Consider the following 24,560-nt stretch of genomic DNA (forward strand, 5'->3'; position numbering starts at 1 on the left):
CTCCTGGACTTCCATGAAGACACTAACGTGTTACACAGAGTGACAAAACCGAGCACAAATTAGGTATAGCCAGGTGGATTAGGCTACACCTATACCTAACACAATATATTAGGTATATGAAGAAACCCACTGCTGGCCAATTGCAGGAGGGAGCTGGTATTGTGAGTGTTAAATCATCATACATAATGAATGTATGACTATTGTATGGAACCAATTTTGGGTATAGGAAGTTCAGCAAATATTGTGCCTTGGTGGTTGCCAGATCACTTGCGTGCTTGCTAAATCCTGTATACAGTGCTTCCGTTTGCTGGGTTACTCATTGAGCTTTTAATAGTCAACTTAATTTTAGTTAAGGTTCAGTTTAGTAACTCTCACAATTAGTGGAAAACATTGCCAGCATTCATCTGGTAAACCGTATTACATACGATACGCACACGCACAGTACATGCGGAGGTAGAAGATAACAGATCGATTTTGATGGATCCCATCGTGACTAGCTTTTAAGGATAAATTACGGAACCTTTTAATTATTGGGGGTAACCTTGCAGAAAATTGAATCTTGAGTTTGCATGTAGGAGGAAGTTTGGTCTCCTTTGCTCACCATCGCTTCCCAATCCCGACAGCGTCTCCGCGCGCTGGGGTCCCTGGCTCCCTGTCAGCCTGCGGGCTCCGCGTCTGTGCCGGTGACGTGCCCCTGCTGAGGTGGGCTCAGAGCCGTCGTAAAAGCGAGAGGTCTTCTTCTCGGGGCAAGCTTCTGAGCCTCGTCCTGCTTATTTGCTTTGTCTGTCTGAAAGCAGCTGAGGTACAGGAGGTAAGTCTGCTGCTTGACTCTTTTAAGGCATTTTTATGGGTTGTTTTATGGGTACGGGTAAAGGACTACAGGTGAGATTTTTTTTTGCCCTCATATAAAATGGAGATATGACTTCAGCCAGCCAGATAGCCTTCTGTGAAGTGAAATACTGGGGACGATAACCGTAACTAAGGATTAACTTGGAAATAAAGGCAGAGGTACAACAACCAAATGCAGCAAGGGGGTGTTTTTTCTTTTCTGCCGAGTGAACAGGTTAAAATGTGTGTGTCTGGCTGACATTGCTGCAGAACGAAGGCCCGTATGTATGTTCGCACAGGACGGACACTACAAGGACAGTCAGAGCAGCGTCTTGCCCTGTCAACGGTGCTCGTGTCTGATCTAGGATTTCTCAGATCCATAAATACCCAAAACGCAGGTGTCGCTGACAAAATAAGTAGAAATTGTGTAAAAGAGGAGACACAAGGGCATACGCTTTCTTTATCATAATTGTGTCCCTTGCTCAGAAGTAAACGCCGGTTACTTCTGTGTGGAGTGAAATTCAGGAGTGCATGTGCCAATCCAGGCCATTGGGCTACAAGTCACTGTCTTGAAACCGTCTTCTGTGTGCAGGGTCCAACCCCGGTTACAAATACACTGATTTACGTAAAGGTAATAATATTTTTTTGCCATAGAAACCTAGTGTAGGAAAAGTGAGATTGGCAATAGGCCCCTATCGAGTTGGATGACGAACAGGCAGCAGAGAACTCTGATTTATAGGAGGATGTAGGTAAGTGAGGATCTTTGCATATGAAATCATTCTCCAGCTGTATGGAAAAGCATACAGGATAAAGTCTTGGATTCACTGAGATCAGTGGGAATCAGTCTTGATATCTCTGTAGATTCTGTATATTCCTGCGGTGCTCTTCTCGCTGGTGACAGAAACACCAGTACAGGCTTCAGCGGAATCCTCACCATCACGTTAGGTTTGATCTTTACAGAAAAGGTATCACTGGTAGTAATATTACGGAATAAAAAAATACTGCCAAAGACAGGGGTTTTAAAGCTTTCTCTTTTATATTTTGACCCTGTTATTCTGAGTGATACCAGCATAGAAATTTTTGCAATGCAGGGCAAGAATGTTTTTTTTCCAAGTTTTTCCAGTTAGAGGAAACAGGATCAAGATTTAGCATGCTAATCATAAGAGGTCTCAAAAAAGGAAAAATAGCAATACCTATCTTTTAGGAATACTTGTTTGTAAAGTATGTGAGCTCCTTGACAGAAAGGAGCCATAAGAAATTCCGTGCAGTTATTCCTCTGTGACAGAAGCCCGTATTAGGCTTCTGTTAGTCTCCTTTATTTGCAACAAAACCTTTGAATATCATTTCAAGACGTTCAGCTATAAGAAACGATGTGATAATGAGGACAGAGGATAGGTCACGAGTCTGCAAATATGTGTGAGGAGATGGTGAGCTTAACCTACCAGGTGAAAGAAAGGTTAGTATAGCAACTGCATGAACACTTCAAAGCATGCACCTAGTTTGCTGCACTAACTTAATTATCCCTGCTATAGATATGTTTGACAAACATATCTATAGCCCAGATACTGTTACTTCTCAGTGGGAAATAGCAGAAGGCTTCTGTTTGGTTGCCAGTTGACCGAATCCTGCCTTCTACTTCCTCGCATTACTCGTTTCAAGGACTTTCCCTGTGTCTTTGCTCATTGGATGAAGAGAAACTTTACCACCTTCTTTTTAATGGTGGAAAATATTGTAAGGTGGGGAATGATGCAGCCTGATGGGATGGGTGTAAAATGATTTTTTAAGCAAGTCTGATGAAGATTTAGTCTCCTTTTAATCAAATACTGCGTGAGCCAACCCAAAATAAGCTTTTATCGCTCACACTGAATCAACCGTATTCTGGTGTCAGCACTATTTCTCAGCAAGCATCTTGTGTCCTCCATGTAATACAGGGTGTTTTTGAGCATCCCGGTGTTGTTGACTTTCTCCACAAGCAGTGTGATCTGAAATGTAAAGAGGCAGGATTACCCCAGCACTTCCTATCACACAGAAACGCAAGCCAGTCTTTTGACAGTAAAACGTGGCCTGCTGTTGGCAAGCTGTGGGCTTTAATAGGCCGAGACCGTGGGGAACTTTTCAGCTTTCTAGTCTTTCCGTTTCTGTAAAGTCTGTTACGCAGGGAGGTACAGTTTTTAAACGTGGTCATTTTTAATTCCTGTCCCTGGAGTCTGGCTGACAGATTGGGAGTGCGGAGGATGGGAGTGGGCTGAAAAGACAAGCTGAAAACACAGGTTGTATACATACATTAAAATGGAGCAAAACAAAAATAAACGAACTTAGGTGAACACAGAGGGGATCTGCTTTAGGGCCACTCTTAATGCCTGTTTTAGATGGCCTGTGGTGAAAATCATTAGCTTAAAAAGATGCTATTTATGTCTCCTTTGAACTGAGTTTACGCAAACTCACTCATTAGCCAGCAGTTCTAACTGGAGAGAATGGAGATAAAATTTTGGTAGATTTTTTCCTTTTTGATCTGAACAATAGGATTTTCATTGCAAACCTTAAAAAAAGAAATAGCTTTGACATGCGTTCTTTTTCATACACGGTTTATATTAGCTACCTCCCTTGTTTAGAAACCCATAGGCATTGATGTATGCTAAATATCATTTGTTCAACAAAAACTTATAAATCAGAAATGTGGTTTCATAGGTGTAAATCTGGAATTTATCCACTGTCTTTTGAGGTGCTACTGTGGATTCCCACTTTTGTAATGAGGATCAAAACTTGTTTGTTGACAGTAGTTTTCTGATTTGAGAATGCAGGTGAACATCAGTATGTTTTATTGACTCATTTTGTGCTCCATAGTGATTTTGACAGGTCATGCTGAAAGTAACACTCTGAGCTTTCCAAATTTTTATTTCTTCTGTGTTGGCCATTTGAATTTTGTTACGAAACCCTACTTCTGTGATAATTCCTGTAAGCTTGTCTCTTTTGGAGGAAAGTATTGACTTTTCCCTGTATTTCTAGCAAATTCTTCGTGGTTTTCTCTTTGTTTCCTCTATCATAATAATTTTTATGTTTTCTTGATGGTCATTAAACCTATTTTTTCCTTTACATATGGAAGAGAATAAAAGTTTTAAGAAGAGGCATTTATAGTTTGATTAGTTTCTGCTTTCCTACTGTAACTGAAAGGAGGATTGCATCTTACATGAAGTATTTACTTGTACATGTAGCTAGAGTAGAATAGGTGATTGTGAGCTATTATTTTTGAACACAGAGTGTTTGAAACAAGGTATTAAAAGCAATAAGTGTATAGATGATTAAGGAAAAACTATTCCTTTGATGCACGCATGCATCTTTCCATGTCAACTATAAGAGAAGTGTGTTCATACCTGGAGATAGTGATGTAGTCTAATGGAAAGAGCAAATGCCTGGGAGTCAGGGGGTGGGTTGCATTCTGGCTCTTTCCCAGTCTGCACACCTTTGTAAAATATTTTGAGATTTCTGGATGAAAAGCATTATAAAAGAGCTAAGTGTTATTTAAGCCTGCTTAGTTAGACAGTAGGCTTTAGTCTGTATTATTTTCTGGTTTTTGTGTGTTACATGAATAGAGTGTGAAACTGCTAGGAGAGCCTTTTGTTCTTGCACACCAGCTCTTTCCTTCATCCTCTTTTTTTCTGGCATAATCCCATGTTATTGGGTGGTAAAGCATACAGCAGCTACTGGTGCAATAAGGAGGTGCATAAATAGCAAACATATTGAACCATGAACAACAACTAGGTTTTTTGGACGCCTCTGGAACAGCCCTGAGCCCCTTGGTGCGTTACTGTGGGAAGATGACAGGTACACCCTGTCCCATGATTGTCCATGTAGCTGGTACTTCTTCGGTGTCCCGCAATGTGCTCCCTATCCCGTTCTGCTAAAAGGCCACTCTGTCGTCTCCAAACAGTGACAAGAGACTAATGGGTAGCTTCAGAGCTCCATCGATGACAGATCTGTAGTTATGGCTTTATTAGTACATGTGCCACTTACAAACATAACCTCTAGGGCAGGACTTCCAAACTGCCGCCGTCACAGAAGGATCTTTCCTGCTGTGCAATGTAATGCCTTCAGCAGACCCCTCTTCTCTGCTGGACTATATGCAGAAGACCTGTATAGCAGTTCAAGCAGCACGTGCTGCTCAAATACTTGTTTTGCCCTTTCCTCTGAAAGAAGGGCAGCAGGCTGGATTTCTCCATATCAGTATGTAATAGCTCACTTAATACAAGAAACATGCAATGTAGCTGGAGAACCTTGCTCTAAAAAAAGTCTGTAACTGCAAGTGAAGATTTCTAAAAGCGGATCACTAATCTGGAAAAATTGTATGTATTGTGTTAAAGGAAGTCTCTGAGCCGCAAATAGATGGACGTTGGGAAGAGTAGTCTGGGGAATTGTCACTATATGCCTGCCCCATGACCTTCACTAAGCATCTGCTGTTTGCCACTGTCCCGAGCAAGCCTACAAGCATTAGTGGCCGTTTGGTTTCACCTGCTGTGGCCGTTCTCCTAGATACAGCAGAACATAGATGATGGTGAATACGTGTGTGTGTGTATGCATGTGGATAGCTGAGTGGACGTTCATTGGGGAATATATAGCAGTGGGGACATTAACTACATCCTTTCATAATCCCTTTTCTGACAGTTCCTCATAGAATTAGTTTTTTTTTTTCTGGCAGCGTATGAAAATGCTGTTGACTACTTTGCGCTTGAGAGTCAAGCAAATTCAACAAGCTTACTCCTCTCTTGTTGCTCTTTGGGTGTCCTCTGTAGTGAGAACTTGAACTCCTGCGATTCTAGCCCTGTATTTGTAATTCAGTGTGGATGGTCACCAGAATGCCATGGGTTTTTTATTATTATTATTTTGTTTAATTTACTTCTTGGCTAGTCCACAGCTGTAAAAATAAGGCCAGGCTCTGACAGAAAGAGATGACCTAAAACTGATGTTAAATAAATAGTTCCCTATCACATCAGAAATGGAGAGTGGACCCTTGCAGTTTTAATGTCTCACAGGGACACACACACACACACACTTTCCTTCGGTGTGGAATGTGAATGTCGCCTTTGTGAATGGCAGAATATGAAGTTGGCCTGTGACACAGTGATTTCACCTGCTTGGTTTTAAGGGACTGTCCCGCCTCTGAAGCCTAGGAGCTTCTCCAAAATATTATTTAGTTAATTTGAAAACATAATTGTCTCCAAAATATCCTTGTCTAGAGTTTCTACAAAGTCTATAGAGGCTTGATGCATGATGGATTTTTTTTTATCAAGCACCTGCTTTCTTTGCCTAGCTCAGTTATGCAGCAAGGTTGTTTTTACAGTACTAAGAAGTGAGCAATATATTCCATATGCCACCAAGCTTTGTAAAGAATCCTGCTGATGACAATTTCACAGCTGCTGAGAAATAGGCCAAGCCTTCCCTATAAAGTGACAGTAAGGAAAAGAATATCTGTTCCATTGGGATTGGCCATGCGTCCTCCCCAACTTCGTCCCTCTTGAAGGAAAATGCTAGCACTTCTGAACTATGTAACAACAGATGGTGGCAGAAACCAATTTCCACTGCAAAGCCATTTGGTCAGGAAGTATCAAAAAATGTTTTGGAATTGTGAAAATGAATTCTTGGCTGCAGGGCTACCAGCAGCCTACTAGGAATGAGACATGAAGCAACTGCTTACACAAACCCAAGAGCCTGCTTGGCCCTGAAAGAAATGGCTTTGGTCAAACATTTTAGAAATTAAAACCTTTACATACGTAGGGTCTGGACTTCAGAAGTGTTCTGTGTATTATGGGTGTTACAAGAATTAGGTTCTTAATTTCTGGGCACCAATTGCTTGACCAACTACCAAGAAAGCAGCCTTCAAAATATGCAGAATGACCTCCAGCTGAGACAAGCTTAATATAGCTCCTACTGGCCTAGTCAGGTGGAACCTTCCCTTTTGGCTCAGCCGATTTGCTGCCCACAGACCATGAAAGTCCCAGGGCTCTGGTAACATACAGGGGCACAAAATTAATGCAGAAGCAGCACAGGCCACTCTACCGATGGGTTATGTCTAGTAAGTTGTGTGCGTCCACGAGTTGCTGGACACAGCAGGTTCCTTTGGTGATTTCTGTAGCTGACCAAATGTGCCTCTTCGGAGAGCACTTTGGGAAGTATAATGTGTTTCTTTTTAGAAGTGCACCATAGATGCCTGTCTGTGCCATAACTCTCTGAAATTAACAGCATGTTTTTCCCTCCAGCATTTCCGTTGCATGTCTTAGTTGCTCATATAGCACTGTAGGTTGAAAATGGTTTGAGACAGCTTCCCATAGTTGTAGGACATACTCGATACTTGCCAAGCCATCTTATTTTATCTATTCTGTTAGAAATGTATACCAAATTATACGGTAATGTCATGTCACCAGAAACAGAGCAGATGGAAGTATCTTTCCACATATTGACTCATGTTACTCTGATGAAAAGAATTTGTTTCTCTCCTTCTGTCAAGCCTGCTAGCCTCTGGCAAAGGATGCAACCCTCAGCGAGGAGAACTTTACCAATAATGTTCAAGTGACCATCTGATTTAAATATACTATCATCGGGCGATAGAGCTAGCCTGCATCAACAACTCTTTGGAGTAGCCAGTCCTATTTGTTATGTTTGTGTAAGGTAACTTAAACTAAGTAATTTTGTTCCAGGTTGAGGAGACCTCAAGGAATTAACCCTTGAGGAAGTAGATATTCAGCTTTTATAAGGAAACCTTCAAGGCCCCAGTATTGGGCCCTTTGGAGACTAATCCTAATAAAGCAAGTGCCAGGTCTCTGACCTGTACTTTTATATAGAAAAGTGACACCCCCCCACAACGGTTTGCAAACTGCCAGTGAAATTCTGACAAATAAAATAACTATAGATGTGCCATGAGCAACTGAAAAGCAGATACGCTCCGTATTTCTGTTTGTTGTGAGTGGTATTTGACTTGATGAGAGCGCAGTTCTCAGGTTGAAAACACGTGAAACTGAAGTCAAAAGGGAGTCAGTGTAATCATTAACTGACTCACCTTCTGGATGTGACAAGTAATGAACCAGTCTAAACTTGCCTGGAGCTTTCTTTGGGACAATACCCACAGGGGAAACCCTCTTACGCTCAAGTGAAGCGTTATCAAATAGGCCCTCTATTTTCCCCAAATGCCAGCTCTTTTCTGTCTTGTCTCTAACCACCTGAGGACATATAACTGCTGATCTCAGCATCCCAGCTAGCATTTGCATCTCGGGGCTTAAGTACACGATAGTAAAATCCCCAACACAGCCTTTTTCACAAAAATCGCGTACGCTTTTTGTTTGTTTCTTTTTTTCTTACTAGCCTGCTCCCACAACCAGGGAAACGTTTTATCTGCCCGCACTGGGATTTTCACGTTTGCAAACCTCTTTAACCAGCATTTGGCTCTTTCCACTTTCTTACTTTGATTTGGATGACTGCCTGAAGCACCTGCTAATGGCCTGAAGCGTTCAAGCCGAAATTTGCAGTTTGTGTCCCACACGCACTCAGACTGTTCGTTACCTGCCTTCTGGAGCACCTGCTACACGGTTTGGGCTTGAGAGCCTGCTTTCTACCCGCTGACAGCAGCACTCCTCACAACACCGGCTCTCCTCAGCTTTGTCCTGCTCTCTCCGTAGCCCGTACTTCAGCTTTGCCTAGGTCTTCAAGGTAACGTCGATGTTGTCCTGCTTGTTCTAATGCTTAAGTGAAGAAAGGGGTTTCCCCCCGGTACGTAGGAACAAAGGTGATGCAAAGGGAAGTCAGTCATTGTGGTCATCTTTAAAACCTTCACCGGGGCATTCACGAGCAGACCTTTTTAATTTTTTAAAAAAGGTTTTAGAGGCAGACTGTGAACTGGCACAGCTTGCTGAAATCGGCCTGTAGATCAGTGGTGGTCAGAAGCCAGATGGCAATTCGGTGTTCAGGAAACGTAGGAAACAGCATTGCTGCTTTACAGAGAAGGACCGAGAGAAACCTGAGAGACCCAAGGAACACTCCTCCCTTTCTCCTGCTCCTGCTGCCTTTTGAGGATCTTTTGTATGCTTTTCCATGTGGTTGCTCCTGATGCCTGAACATAGGGAAGGCTGTTAGAATTAGCTCTATAGGCTGCAGTTCATGCATTGCCCTGGCAAGGGGCAATCCTAATGGAGGCTTTCAGAGGTAACAACTTCCAACAGGAAATTTTATTTCCATTCTGCCTTGGGAAGCATTAGCTTTTCCCAGAGTCTTGGTCTGTGCCCAGGGTATAATTTACATGGACCTTCCCTTTCCAAAAAGGTGTTTGTTTTCTCTGTTAGAAGGATGCTGTTAACAGGTACAGAAGAAGCTTACATGTTGGCTTCCCACCTCGGTATTTACACCTATGTTACCTGTGGGTCCCTTTACTGGCAGGATCATCCTCTTCCCCAATGAGCTATATTCCTTAATACAGCCACACTGTGCCCTCCACCCACCTTCCATGTTAGTGCCGTGTGGGGTTTCCCCCATGTTGTCGTTTAACCCCAGCCAGCAGCTAAGTACCACGCAGCCGCTCGCTCACTTCCCCCCCCCCCGCAGTGGGATGGGGGAGAGAATCAGGGAAAAAAACCTAAAACCCATGGGTTGAGATAAGAACAGTTTAATAGGAAGAAAGGAAGAAACTAATAATGATAATGATAACAATAATAAAATGACGACAACAACAACAACAACAATAATAATAAAAGTATTGGAATATATAAAACAAGTAATGCACAGTGCTCACCACTCGCCAACCCATGCCCAGTTAGTTCCCGAGCAGCGATCCCTCCCAGGCCAACTCCCCCCAGTTTATATACTGGGCATGGTGTCACATGGTATGGAATACCCCTTTGTCCAGTTCAGGTCAGCTGTCCTGGCTGTGTCCCCTCCCAACTTCTTGTGCCCCTCCAGCCTTCTTGCTGGCTGGGCATGAGAAGCTGAAAAGTCCTTGACTTAGTCTAAACACTACTGAGCAACAACTGAAAACTTCAGTGTTATTAACATTCTTCTCATACTGAATCCAAAACATAGCACTATACCAGCTACTAGAAAGAAAATTAACTCCATCCCAGCGGAAACCAGGACACCCCAGGAATCGAAGCACCTCCCTACGTGCCCAGGCTGCAAACTGAGCCTTGTCCACACCAGTGGCATCTGCTCTTGCAGAACTGGGCAGGGCAAAGGCTCATTTTTTCCTCTTCGCTTTCCTTTGGTTGCCTCAAAATAACCCTAATTAATTTTGTGGAGAGTTTAGTTTGCTCCCATGATGGGTTTGCTCTTTGTGCAGATCTCTTGCATGCTATATTTAGGTATGGTTTTTGGAACACCATGTGACCCGAATCAGATAACTTCTGAACTACTAATCATGTCTTTGACACTGACTCCCTCCGTGGCTTTGGGGCATTTTACGGTTGTTTTCTTACATACAGAATGAAAACAGATATACTCATCTGCCTTGTAAAAGCTGCTGCCAGGGTTAAGAAATACTTAAGACATTGGTTTAAGCTAAATTTCATTTTACTATTTCTACTTTATTGTCATAGTTTTATTGTTTCTTAGAAGTTTAACTTCAGAAAATGATTCTTTACCATCTTAGTTTTTCTTAACGGATGACCCTGTTTCGCCATTTTAGAAGAAAGAAACAAGTTTCTTCTGTGTTTGTAGACGAAAATAGGGCAGAGAGGAAAAACCCAAATGCCCTCATTTCCTGCCCCGCACAAACTTTCTTCCTTTGTTTACTAGTTGGTCCATCCATGTAGATGAAAAGCCCAAAACGTTGACCTGAACTATTTCCCCTTGCGCTAGCTACGTCCCTTTTCTTAACAGGGGAAGTTAGTTACCTGCTTCTTTTTTTCCTGATTCTTCAAGTTATGCAGCCTGACTTGTATCCTGTCATCCCACTGCTCACGGCCACTCAAGCCCTGGAGGAAGCCGAGCTCCCTTTGGCTCCGCATCCAGCACGGCTGGGGTTTGGAGCCTGTCATCCATTTCAAGGCATCATCTCTTTGTTGCTCATGTCCATAATTGCCCCTTTCTGTGTCTTGGCTACTTCTTTAGGGAGCTGTAGTGCTGGCATTTCTTTTGGCTTCACCTTTTTTTTTTTGCCCTGACCCCTCAAGGCCTTTTGATAGGCAACTGGATCAGAAGGCCTTTTTGGCCTTCAGTAGTTGGAAAGGAGCTTGGTTTAACCAGGTAGGTAGTCAGATAAAGAATAGGAGAAATTATGGGAATAATTCTCATCCTTTAGGAAGCAGTGGACAGAGAGGAAGAGAATCTTTCCTCATTTCAAGTCAATTTATTAAGGCTAATTATAAACAGTAGCTTTTTCCCTGTGTTGGTTTTTTTTTTTTAAATTCCTTCAGAATTAAATCCTTTGCCCAAGTGCTTATTCCTTCCCTCCTACAATAGCTGTAAAAAGCAAAATAATACATATAACAAAAATCAGCTTTGAGAAAAAGGCAGATAATGAAATATCTGCCAAAGACTCTGCAATATGTGTCTGTCAGAGAAAAAAAACATATTTGAATCTCTGAAATGTAACTGCACCAGACTAGTTGGGGAAAATTTGTTTGAAGATGTATTACGTTCCACGATCAAATGGAAAAAATGGCACCTGTCATCATATTTAGAAAACAGCTGGGTAACATGGCCAAGTGCCATCGTCTCTTTTCACATGGCCTTTATGCTGAAACCATCCAAGCTCCATTCTCAGCAACTGGAGAAACCCTGTGCCTTTAAATGGTTACAGAAACATCTACTTAGGGGCCAGCTCTTATTGCAGCAAAGCCTGCTTCTGATGCTTCTAATTAGCAGTTAATGGATTATACTTTACTTTTATAACCAACCCAGCAGGCGCTCTTCTATAGTATTTTTCAGCTATTTTCGGTAGAAGATATATGCAATTGTGCTGCTCTTCATGCTTTCATTTTCAGCATGCAGAAAATATTAGAAATAAATCACTATCTGAAATTATTTTAGCACTCAAATGCTTAAGTCCGATTAAGCATTTCCTAAATGCATTTTCTTTCATCTGATATCTTAGAAAAACTGTAATGGGTTAATTGCCCTATCTATTCCAGACTTTGATGCAGAATCGCCTAAATACATATATATTGTTAATTAAAATATTTATATACCCAGTGAAAAGCCTGCTTTTTTAAAATTTGCAAACACAGCTCCAATGTGTATTCATTTAGGAAAAAGTGTTTTTCCAGCTGAACACAGTACAGGTACACACAGAAGCTTAGATGCTTCAGAAGTTAGACGGGCTTGTAGAAACTAATGATTTTTATACTTACTTTGAATTAAAATAGCAATGAGATTAGTGGCATTAAAGACTTGCAATGCTATATGTGTGTGTGCGCATATGTATGTGTATACACAATATATATAGAGTATATATGTGTCAGAGTGTGTATACAAACCTGTGCATGTGCACAGATATCTATATTGACTAAAGAAATACATTTACATAGGTTTTAATTGGAAGATTATACTATTTCCCCCTCAGGGAATTAATTTTGGTGCCAGTTTCTAGCAGGAAACCTAGCTCACTGAGACTGCCTTTGAAGCTGCTCTTCACTGAGGCCACGCTTCCAGTAGGACAAGGTCTAACACTGGTTAGACTGGAACAGGAGGGGGAGCTCTCACTGCACTAGCCAGGAAAGGGGAGGACAAGGTACCCAAGCCAAGGAAAAGAGGGGGAGCGACCACCAACCAGCTGCAGGTGAGATGTGCCCTCCCTCTGCTCCCATTTACTGTGGTCCCTTCACCAACGTGGAGAACTGGGCTTCTCCAGCCCTTACTCACGTCAGTAACACACACACACACAAGGCTTTGGCTCAGTTGGTAAGCAATTCCAGGTTATATCCATGGCTTGCAGCAAAGGAAGGGCCACTTGCAAGGCTCCCGGTTTGTAAACACATTTGTATTCTCATCCTCATGCAGCACCCTGCTTGCTAGCTACAAGATAGGCACTAAACTGGTGCGGTTGTGTTTGTTGAAGGCAGTGAGTTCCAAAATGCTGCCCGGAAAAGATGTGGAAACTGCTATTATTTTTACACAGCGAATACAAAAGAAAAGGAAGGGAAGAAAAAGGAAGGGTTGGCTAGTGGTTATTATGTGAAATAGCTCCCTCAGTGTGATGGGACAAGGGCAACTTACTTTCCGTCCTGGTTTTTGAGGAGGATGGGTTTGGGCTTTTCCTCTGTCATATAACATCCCAGTGGAGGAGGAGGAGGCCGGCTGTGCAGGGGCCGAAGAGCTGTTGCTCCGCTGCACCTCACAGCCCCTGCCTGTGCTGCAGGTGGGGAGTAGAGGAATGTGTGCTGGGCAGGGCCAGTCCCACCTTGTTCCTGGAGCAGGTCCTCACTGCTTAATCCATTTCCCCTTCCAGCTTTTTCAGGACAGTGCAGCAAGACACCACCCCTTGCTTGAGGCGAGGCCGTAGTCAAACCTCTCTGAAATTATTTAACGTTTGCTTACTTGTAGTCAGCCGAAGCTATTCTGACATGCTCAAATGTGCCTTTATGTTTCCCTTAAGAAATAATGTGAAGATCAAGGGATTCCAGCATTAACCTTTTTTTCCCCTAAAAAGAGTGCCATCTCCCCTTGAGTCTGCTAAAAGCTCTGCTGTCTCACAAAGCTTCTGCAGAGGTAAAGTCCATCTTTTTGCCTGCACTGTCTTATGACAGTGCATTGTAAATGCAATTAGGGGTGTACAAGGACTGCAGGATTAGCCTCCCTCTAACCTCTGTCTGATGTGTCAGTCAAAGTACGTGGCTCCTCAGAGCTACGTTTCTGACCTCCGCACCAGGGTGGCGAAGGCAAGACTGAGACACCACCCGTTCAGTGGCAGCATCCCGAGATCTGCATCAGCCAGACCTCTGGGATGATTTTGGCCTCCCCAGTTTCATCCCTCGGCAGTTTGTGCCAGGGCAGGGTAAGCCGGGCTTTGCAGTAGGTGAGCTCATCAGGGAGAACTTCATCCAGAGGAGTGAGGCTCCTTCAAGCAGGGTTTGGTTTGAGTTCTCAGAAGGTCAGCGTGGGAAGTTCCCCGTAAAAGCTGAACTTTGATGTTGGCAGCTAAGACAGATTCAGAAGTTTTGGGAACATTTTTTTTTTCTTCTTCTTCTTAATTATATGAAATGCAGGAGACCTGTGAATAGGGTATTTTTAGATTGCACATTCAAATATACAGTGTCATAGTATGACAGCAAATTAAAATTCTTATCAAATCCTTTTTTCTTTTTTTTTTTTTAAAGAAATGTACTGTAACTCATAGTGGAAACTTTGATGAAGAGCAGTATGCTGCTCTGCACCGAAATTCTGCTCTTGCGACTAAATTAAACATCACTGGTTGCTCTCATTTAGATGAACCCTTTTGGAAGTTCTTTTTTTAAAGCTATCAGATTGGACTTCTAATTTTAACTCTTAGGGTTTATAATTAGAAACATTTCCAAACTTGTTTACAAACACCTGCACTTGACAGCCTGTGTCTGCAATTTTAGAAGGACTCACTTGTCACTTCCAATGGGGGTTGAGAGGGCATCTGAGTTCTTTGTGTTTGTACAGTTAGTTTCAGGACACTGGAACAAAAGTGCATTTTTAAAAATAAGGTTACAAATATGTGATGTTTTGTGAGGGGGTTGCATGCACCTAATCAGCAAATAGGTCTTATTGACTAGTGGTGGAGTATTTCAAAGTCAGGAGGATTGTGATTTAGTGGTCATTTGGAACAAGACTCAAACTGGCACCCAAAGGAGAAATTCCAGGAACTAATTTTAGCAGTTTGGTCTCTCAATTGGAGAATATGGTTTACAGGTTTTCTGTATTTATCTCTTCTTAAAACATGCTACTTTCTTGCCAGCTGTCCTTCAGAAGTTATTCAGAAGTTTAAAATTACTTTTGAATAAATCATTGAGTTGTTTTTTCATACAAAGTTAGCAGTAACTTGCTGAACATACAATGAAGCAACAGAGCATGGTTCCCCTCGAGCTTGAGTGGGACATGTGTGCTACACAAGTCTGTATGCAACTTTTTTGCAATAGGGTGAATATCATACTGTGTTACTCATTGGTCAAGTATATAATCACGTTAGAGGTAATCAAAATACTTTATTTAAAAAAAAATCCTTTGGCTCCTTGATATGCTCTTTACACCTGATTTTTAGCTTCATGACGTAGGTTAACAATGTTGCTTATCAATTTCTAGTGTAATAGGAAAGATTATCCTCGCTAAAAATTGATGCTGCATGGGAGGGTGGCAGGAAGAACCCTCCAAATACGCTTCAAGGGTATGGCTGAACCAGAGGTAGTCAAAGCAGACTTAAGCAGCAGTGGCATAAGGTGTCCTATTGATTGCTTTATGCTCTTGTTGTTACTAATTAGTACGAAAAATTCCACTTAATTAGACTGGCCTGTTTGGGTGTTGTGTCCTCTACTGGGAACCATGGTCAACCTTAGAGAAACTCTAATACAGGAGAGGATAAGGAAGCCACGGAGCAAAATGGTTTTTATTTTCTGCTGTTTTGTTGTCCAAAAAAGCTCGGACCTGGATCCAGATGAGGAATCCATGTTAATGTCAAAGGATCCTGTCCTCAGAGGTGCTCACTCTCTATCAATTTCACTGAGAGTTGATATAAGCAGAATTAGGCACCTAAATACCTTTGTGTATGCATGTTCTTTGAAGTTAAACCTCTAGTCTGCAGCCTGTATCTTGTGCTTGACCCCTCTACGGAGCACGCAGTGTATACTCACTGGGGGGCTCTTCCACAGCTATTGCTTATAAGTAAACAAACAGATAATTCAATAAACCTTTTGGAGTACAACGTACAGGCCTGAAGAATTAGTTTTCTCCATCTGTAAAACAGCTGTGCCTCGTAGCTGTGTTTCTGAATTCCTTTAAGGCAATATGATTTTAACAAGCATTCACTTTCTATTGCAAAAAGGCATTTTTTTTAATTTCCCTTTTTAAACAAGTAGGCTAGCCAAAATTATGATGTTACTTAGATGGTCCACAGCATAATTTCTTAGCAAGTACAGGTGCAATTAATAAACTGTGCTGTAACCATATTAGGCTGTTACCATCTTTGAAAATAGCTTCAAACAGAGGTTACAAGCTCCAGCATTGTCAGGGTCCCAGCTGATCAGAGTTAGAAATACCTAACACTTTAGAAATTGCTCATGATTCAAATATGAGCATAGAAATTAGACTCAAGTGGAATTTAATACCGCTTCTCGCTTAACTGGAAACTTCTGTTTTATTGTGAATTCTATCTGGAGATAGCACTTTCCCAACTGATGTACTGAGGGAAATGTTGCTTCATACCAGTGTTTTCAGTTTTCCTCTATTTCTGTTTGCTTGTGTCAGCTCAGTGCCCACTTTCCTAAGTGTTAATATGTAGAAAGGTTTCCAAAAGGTTAGAGGCTCAAAAGCAAGAACTATGCAAGTGTAGAAAGATCCACCTATCCAGCAATGCCTCAGAGACATGCAAAAACCTCTTTGATGTCAGAAGTCTTGACTGACCATGAAGTTAGTGACAAGCTTTCTCAGATGTACGTGATAAGAAAGGAAGACATCTGTGGAATATTTGTAGAGTTATCTAACCTGCATAAGCCTGACCGGTTCTTTGGTGTGAATCTTTGGGTGAAGTGGAGTGTATGGTGTATGTGTGAAGGGATCCATTCTCAGGATAATCTGCCTGGCTCCTATAGTGAAACAGCATGGAAAAGTCTCTGCTTTGGTGCATTTAAAGGGATATTGTCTTCCTCAGAAAGTGGTAATTAAGATAAATGGAGGAGTTGTGGAAAGAAGGAAAAAGGGCTTCAGAGTTCTGCTTTGGTTCTTCTCACAATAACTCTCTCTTCAGGTAAAATTGTTACTTCTCGCAAAGAACTCCATGGTATGATTGAATAGTTTGAGCCACAGCATGCACATATACCAGCGTGGTTTAATAACTGAATTCATATCCAGGTAGCTGGGCATATGGAGGTATATCATATACCATCATATACCATGAGAGGGGAAACTCTGGGAGGCAATATCTGGTTGCATTTAGAAATCAACCATGGTTGTATATTGCCAAAGGGAGTTAATGTAGGTTCCCAACCCATGAAGTCCCAGCATCGAAGATATGGCTGCATCCGCAGGGCTGGCACACATTGCAGATCCCTGAGATGCAGCTCCTCTGCCCACTTCTCCTGTGGTACATAGCTATAAACCAGTTTTTAAAAGTCCATAAACAGGTATAAAACATGCATTTTCCATAGAAGTAATGAAGGTAAGATGACTGTGACTATTACTATGGCCTATTGCAAATTATCTATAGCTTAAATTTTTGCAGTTTCTTATTACTGGTGCATATGCTTTATATGAGCAGCTGTTTGATATTTCTGCAGTAATCCCGTGCCATAAAACTATGTATTTCTCCTTCTTATAGAAACTGTTACATGCCAGTTGCACCCCAGCTGAAGGGACCTAGAGCAAATGTGCATGAAGTAAAACTGCTTCAGGATAACATGCATTGGTTTAGGGGACAGTTAATGATAAATTTATTTTCGTGACCTGTCTGCCAAGTATTTGTACACTAATTAGGTCCTATTTTGAGGGCAGAGCATGTGAGCTTGTAAAAAACCCCTTGTACAGAATGGGAAGGGCAAGGGGATTTTTGTCCCTAGTGAGTGCAATACCCATCTTCTTTACGTAGCATCACTTAAATGTGTGCATTATTTCTAAGTAGCATATGAATCCCTTGACTCGTATGGAGGCACTTCGTAAATTGGCTCACGGGAGTAGCTGTAACCAGCTAAGGTGCTGAAGTGTAGAGCTCTGGGGAAGAAACTGAACTGACTCAAAGCACAGTCATAGTTTTAACTTTATATAACGTCTTTCGCAATATAGTAGAAAATTACCTTTATGACTAGTGGGAGGACCTGTTGTATAAGTAATCCAGCCATGCCGCTGGTTAGTATCTCGCTTTTCACTTGAACCTCTCTGCGATGCAGGTCTTGGAGGAGTGAGTGCCTGGTGCAGTCTCTGCCTGGCTCCTTGGTAAGTCATTCGAGTCTATCTTTCTGTACAGTCACTTTCCTAACTGCTGAGCAAAAATAAGGAAATTTTTCGTAGAGTGCTTTAAAAGAGAGCTGCTAATCAATTTTTCTTATTATTTTATGCCCTGTGATTTTTACACCACCCCCACCAGCTGGTTAATCATGCAAAAGCTGAACACTTCATTAGCCAGAACATGTTTGCCCATGGGCATTTCTGTAGTAAATTAGTTCTTTCTATTTATACAGGTAAGTCATGGCCAAAAGTCTTTAAGGTGCCAAAGGTAAGGGTTCGAATTAATTCTTTTTCTGAGTTTTCAAGAGAACTAGGTTTAACTTCACGTGCTGTTGAGTTGAAATTACTTTTGAATTAAGATAGCGTGGATAAAAGAGCATTCTCAGGTTGTTCTGAAATACGTTGCATCTTTCTGGATCTCAAATTTGGCCTCTGTAGTACAGCCTGCCTTAACCCCCCCCACCCCCAAACCACATGCGTGCACCCACCTGTATATGTATGTATACACAGTATCTACATGCAGAGACTCTGCTCCTTTGAGTGGCATGTGGCATATTGACCAGTGTTTTTCCTTTCTTACTCTGTGCCTTTTAAACTATTAATTGAAAATATGTGGTTTGTAGATGCTTTTTTCCCTCAAATCAAATGGTGCCCTCTGAAAGCCTAGTTTAGCTCGACAATGAATTTAGCTTTCAGGCTTCGGCCATTGCAATATTGTTTGAATGCCACCATTTCCTGCAATCAATGTAATTTTATATCTACTTGGAATAGAAAGTCAAGATGGTGATTGCCTTAATTTAACTCAGTGTTGTATTCATTAAGGAGCTGATCCCGAATTCCTTTCAGATCAAAGTCTGTCTTGATTTCAGTGGAATCTTTTCGGCGCACAAGGTGTGCGGTAGCCTTCTAAAATGTTGTCATTGTGACTGGTGAATAAAAACTAAATGTGTTGCTAAATTTAGGCTGTTGCTCATGTCAGCTTCCTTTTCTAAATGACGGTAAGTGCATTCCATAAATAGTATGCCTCTTATGTTGTCATATCTCTTTGGCTTGCTTTGCAGTATTTTACAGGATATTTGCAAATGAATTTTGTGTTCAGTAGGCAGGGGATGAAAATAACACTACTCATTGGGACTCCATTAACCCGCAGCTAATGAGGAGCCATTTCAAAGGCTGGATGAGTGTAATTCAGATTAGCCTGCGTGCCAGGCTGCTCTGCTCCCGCTCAGGCTCGCGCCCTGCCACGCTCTCGCTGCCGTCTGGAGGGACAGGGCTTGGTACGGCACAGCTGGCACTCCGGCACGGACTTTTGTCGGTTAAGTTTTCTGTGCTTCTGTTCCCCTTTTGGAAGGTAGGAGAGAAGAGCGAGAGAGTGCGTGTGTGTGCATGCGCGCGCGTAGATAGGTGACAGTGATCTTGACCTCCATAGTCAAGCGTTTTCAGATGTAATGAAATACTCTACAAAACACTATACTTGTGCTCGCTGGTTGATAGCATTGTTACTTGTAGAAAAGGGTACTACATGATGACAGTAAAGGTGGTCCAGACTGGCCCTTAATTAATTTTATTTTCAAAATCTATATTAGTGACTGTCATGAGGGCACCTGGGCACTTTACATCAATAAAATAATCAATTTAAAAAATGTGTAGACCAGAACTCTGTGTTCACTAACAAAACTCCTGTTCCCCATTACAACTAAAGGTCAGTCCAAGGCTGGCCAAGCAAGCAGGACTCACATTTCTGCGCCCCGGCGCTTGCCAGACATGGCTCTGGCGGAACACCACCGGCAGCAGCTTCCAGATGCCTGTGGTCCCTGCGGAGAACGTCTTGCTGCTGGCCAATGACTTGTTAACCCCCTGAAAGTCTCAAATTGGTTTCAGGACCGATGGAAAAGGAAGAGAAAGACTAGTTCGGAGGCCAGTCCTGATTAAAAACGTCAGTTTGCCAGTTACAAGCAGCCTACTGAAGTGCAGGAAACAGGGACTTAGTGGAGCTGTGATGCTGGAGTAGAAAGAGAGAGAAAGAGACCTCCTTCTGAAGAACAGGCTAGAGGTCTCTTAGCTGAAGAAACTTTATTGATGATAAATGTTACGTTATGCAAGCTTAGCAAATTCTCTAGGAATATAATGCTTCCCAGTTTTTTCTTAACACGTGTTAATATTTTATGATACCTGTGCATTAAGGGCCCGTTCCTACAATGTTTAAGTGAGTTTGGGCTGCTAGATTGCCTTTATGGACTTTTAAAAAAACACTGCTGGTCACTATGGATTAGCTAAATTCCCCATCTTGCTTAACACAATGATGATGTAAAATCAGCTTGTTTCTGTTTTACACGCATTAAGTGAGCATATATAATTAAATTAAAAGTTGTTGCAAAGCTGCATTTTATTTATTTGTATTAGTACATTTGGGGCAATAATCCCACTTTAATACATACTTAATTGTGCAAACAACACTGAAACTAGGAGTTCCTGGACACCGATGTAATTTTTTAAATGTGAAATGGTAATATATTTTGATGTCTTGAAATCCAGTTGAACTCAAGCTGAGCTTAAAAATCCATGATCTGATTCAGGAGAATTCAGTCCCATCTGGCTGGTGGGTAGCAGGTGTACAGTGTGTGTGTGTAGGGGAGGGAGGTGATTGCAGGGAGTGAAACATTCTTGTAAAGCTTTAATTCCAGTTTAATGCTGTGGTCTGAGGCTCTCTGCAGTTTAAGTTCTTGCGTAATTACCAACATCTATTGTTGGTTTCCGTTTCTAGACAACGTAACGGTGATGGTGAATGGCAGAAGCAAGTAAGTGTACAGCATTATGGAGAAATATGCTTTCTAATTCTTAAAGTTTTGATTTGGTTTCTGATCACACCCAAGACTCTTCATATGGGAGAGTGCATTTTTACAAATTGATACATACATGATCATTGAAGACTGAATGAGAAAGGTTTCATTGCGGCATTCAGTGTCAAGGTCTTCTTGAGAGTTGTTGCATGTTCCCACAGCAACATAGAAAAGGTTTGTTTCATCTATTTATTTTTTATAAAAGCAAAGAAAATGTATTATGCAATTTCTGTTTTCAGCTGATAATAGACATGTTCTACATTTTTGTATTACTGCGATTATAATGAAGGAGGTTTTTTTAATCTTTAAAAGTATTTTAACAATCTATTGGATACTTCAAGCAACTCTACTGGTCCCACTTTATACCTTGTAACCTTCAGAAACTTGTCCCAGCCATTCTCCTTTTCCTCTTTCTCCTTCCCTTTCTCCATCTTTTGATCACATACTGCCGGTTACCCTCTGCCTCTGCCTGGGACCTTTTTACTTAGGAAGTTTGAGAACCTGCTCTTCCTTGGCTTCTGGCATTAGCTATCAAGTCAGCTCCCTTTTACACTCCTATTGACTCTCCCTCTTCCAACTTTTAAATATTTCCTGTTCCTTTTCTTTGTCTTCACTGCTATATAACTTTGTGCTGGAAAGTCTTTCGGCACACGTGGGTTTTATGGGAGTTGGCATGCAAAGCATTACTTAACAAAATAATTAAGCAAACAGTCATTCTTCCTTTCTAGTTTTTAAGTTCATACTACTATAGTAAATGACATTTTGCTACTGTATTTCACGTTTTTTTTCCATGGTGAACTGACTAATTTCTGATGTAGAGTGGAGCTGGTACTGAGTTGCCAAGGGAAGTCCGTCTGGTTTGACAGACAGAATGATGAGCGTTTCTCTGGACATCCCTGTAAAGATCTCCCTTTTATTTGTTTGCTTTATGAAGTTACATGGAAGAGGTCACCCACTTTGACAGAGCAAATTCTTTTTTTCTAGCAATAGGGCTTTGCATGAAAACATTTTTTATTAAGCAAGTCATCCATACTGCACCGTAGGCTGTTTGAGTGTAACAGTATGTTACAGTCTGCAAAGTTAATGCAGTTAATATTCAACTGAACTTTTGGGGGGTTGCTAATCCCTTAGGCGGGCTTAGCAGAAAGGGCAAACATATTTATAGCACTTTGAATCAGACTGCAGTCAACGAGTAAGAGTATGTGTTATACCATGCAAATGTTATACAATTTCAGGAAAGCTCAGTGCATAATCATCTTTTAATAGTACTTAAGTTGGTGAAACATCTCATCTGTAAGCAACAGAGTTGTTGGTTCAGTGGACAACAGGTCTGTTAAATTGAGACTCTGTAAAAGGTCTTGAGATTCCTGTTCTGGTGATAAATTCTGCAAGTTCTGAACAGATTTATGGGCTGTTTAATTAGGAGCTAACTGTATTCTTTAAGCTCTGTCATTTGTATTATTCCCTAATAGGATTTCGTTGGACTTTGTCACATATCTGACTATGACTGAGTGTGTGCAGGGTTGTCAATAGCCTATTCCATATAGACCACGGTCTCTTACTGTTTTTGTAGAAGTAAGAAGATCATTCCTGAATGATCCTTCCTCCCATTGAATGGAAGTGTGATGCTGGGTAGAGTTTGCTTTGGTCAGAGCCGTGGGTGCACTGGGCAAAAGAAATGAGAGTTAAGTCATGAGCTGCGGGAGAGTTCATAGAGAAGCTGAAGTGCTCAGACTGAGAATGTCCAACGATGACGGTCACGTTCTATGAGACAGAAACTCTCCCTAGTTATGTCACAGACAAAATTTGCATTGAGCGCAAGGTTTTGTGGAAAAGCACATGAAGGCCCTATAATGCTACCAACCCATTAGGAGCCAGAGAAAAAGAAATTATGGTCTTGGATTTTCCACAGAATTTGATGGTGTAGAATTTTTAGTCTGGTAAATAAGAGGTCCGTCAACTGGTAGTCAACAAAAAGTCATTTGTAGTTTTTTTCAGAGAGAGAGATTAATATGACTGCCAACAGCTGTAGTCGGTATGGTAGGTTTTTAAGTGAACTTCTGATATCATGCAAACATAGAATACAGGCCTGGCAAAGTGGCCATTTTATTCTAATTAAGATTTTTTATATATTTTACATTTTGGCTACTTCTTTCATTTTTTTCTAGATTTTAAATATTGGAATGAGTGACTACAACATGGAACTTGACCTTGAAGAGGGCTCAGGTGCCTGAATTTATGCATGTACTCATGTAATTTGTTGATTTGCCACTGTACCTGCACACACTTTTTTCCTTTTCTTTTTGCTCTTTGTAAACCATGTTGGCCATTCATAGTCCTTCGGGAAAAAAAGTCCCACAAAATAATTAATGTGTCAGAATTGTTAGGAAAAATGGAACTATTTTGATAAAGATTTTCAAATCTTTTTACTTGTTATATTTTCAGTTCCACACTAAATTGAAATTATGTATTGGAGTTGTTTATATCTGAAGTACCAGAAAATATGTAGTTTATTATATGCAAAATTTCAAATTCCAGAATGTATTAAAATACTAGCTCAAAGGTAAAAAGCCTTTCCCAAGGAAGGAAGGAAGGAAATTAGAAGGGAATTTGGGCTAATCAGGTTAAGACACAGTAGGTTTGTAAGGGGTGCACAGGGATCATGTGGCTGACACTGATGTGGGTTCATTTGGTTCCTCAGCCTGAACGTCCCCAGCTTGTAGCTGGATCACGTAGCTTCCATCCAAATCCTAAGCAAGATTCAACTTATGCTTCTACATCTGTAATGAGACTCCATAACACTTCTGCCATGTTGTTAAATAGTAAATATAGACATCCATAGTAAACACCTAACTTCACAGAGTATGCTGGTGAAGGTGTGCTGGATCTTAGCTACACATCCTGCAGCCATCTTGGGGCTTAGAAATAAATGAAATGATCTGCAGTTTTATTGGGAAAACAAAGAGTTAACACTCCAGCGACGTTAACTGTGATAAAAGGTATGTGTGTGTGTGTTACTGTGCTGTACTCTATACATTTATGAGCTCTTTTTATAGTAGCATTCCCAGCAGCATTCCCAGGAGCAGTCCAGGTCCAATCAGGACTGGTATGCCATTGTGCGAGGTGTTGTTCTAATTCATGTGTAAATGTGGAGTGGTTGCTGCCCTGAGGATATTACAGTGAAATTACAAACAGGATAAAAAATAGTAGGAGGTGTGGAGGAGAAGGAGGGCAGCTGCAGCGAGGTGCACTTGTCTCACCGGGGTTGCGGTACCAAATGATGTACCTCATACCAAATGATGGGCGTTTCATTTATTTATAAGTCTGCTGCCTTCAAAACAATTAGCCTTATTGTCTTTTCTTTGTGTCTTAGTTATTTAAACAGAAATGCAGAAAGTATGAAATGAATTGCTCCTAAGATCCTTCTAGCCTCCTGTTCTGTCTCTAGCAATGACCAACCCCAGGCGCCTCAAGGAAAGCTCTAAGAGCCTCACAATGGGCAGACATGGGATAATCTTCTCTCTACACATTCTCATCCTAATCTTTCATTATTAGGGATTAATTTAAGCTTTGAAGCAGGAGGTTTAAAAAAATATATTTGTTGTTCCCCCTCCTCCACCGTCAACCTTGTTTAAAGTATGAAATATCCTCCCAAGCCTGTGATCTGGGCTGTTCCTGGGGTAATCCTACCTGCTCCTTGGTGTGCTGACCAAATCTGCAGCTTGGGAACCACCGTGGTGGTTTTGCTTCCTCTGATGCCAGAAAGCACTGGTACATCCTTTTCCGCAGGGAGGTGGGCAAAGG

General features: G+C 41.4%; 1 protein-coding gene across 10 annotated transcripts in view; it reads left to right on the forward strand.

Annotated features, from left to right (window-relative positions):
• The window catches only part of ESRRG (estrogen related receptor gamma), a 408,234-nt gene that overhangs the window by 37,043 nt on the left and 346,631 nt on the right, over positions 1–24,560 (forward strand). For 3 of the 10 annotated variants that reach the window (XM_069800117.1, XM_069800123.1, XM_069800119.1), the window contains exon 2: positions 17,859–17,904. The exons of the other annotated variants lie outside the window; for them this stretch is intronic. In XM_069800117.1, the coding sequence (XP_069656218.1) occupies positions 17,859–17,904 (46 nt within the window). The remainder of the gene's footprint in view (positions 1–17,858; positions 17,905–24,560) is intronic. 10 annotated transcript variants of the gene reach the window in all.

This window comes from Haliaeetus albicilla, chromosome 13 (assembly GCF_947461875.1).
Source record: "Haliaeetus albicilla chromosome 13, bHalAlb1.1, whole genome shotgun sequence".
NCBI lineage: Eukaryota > Metazoa > Chordata > Aves > Accipitriformes > Accipitridae > Haliaeetus > Haliaeetus albicilla.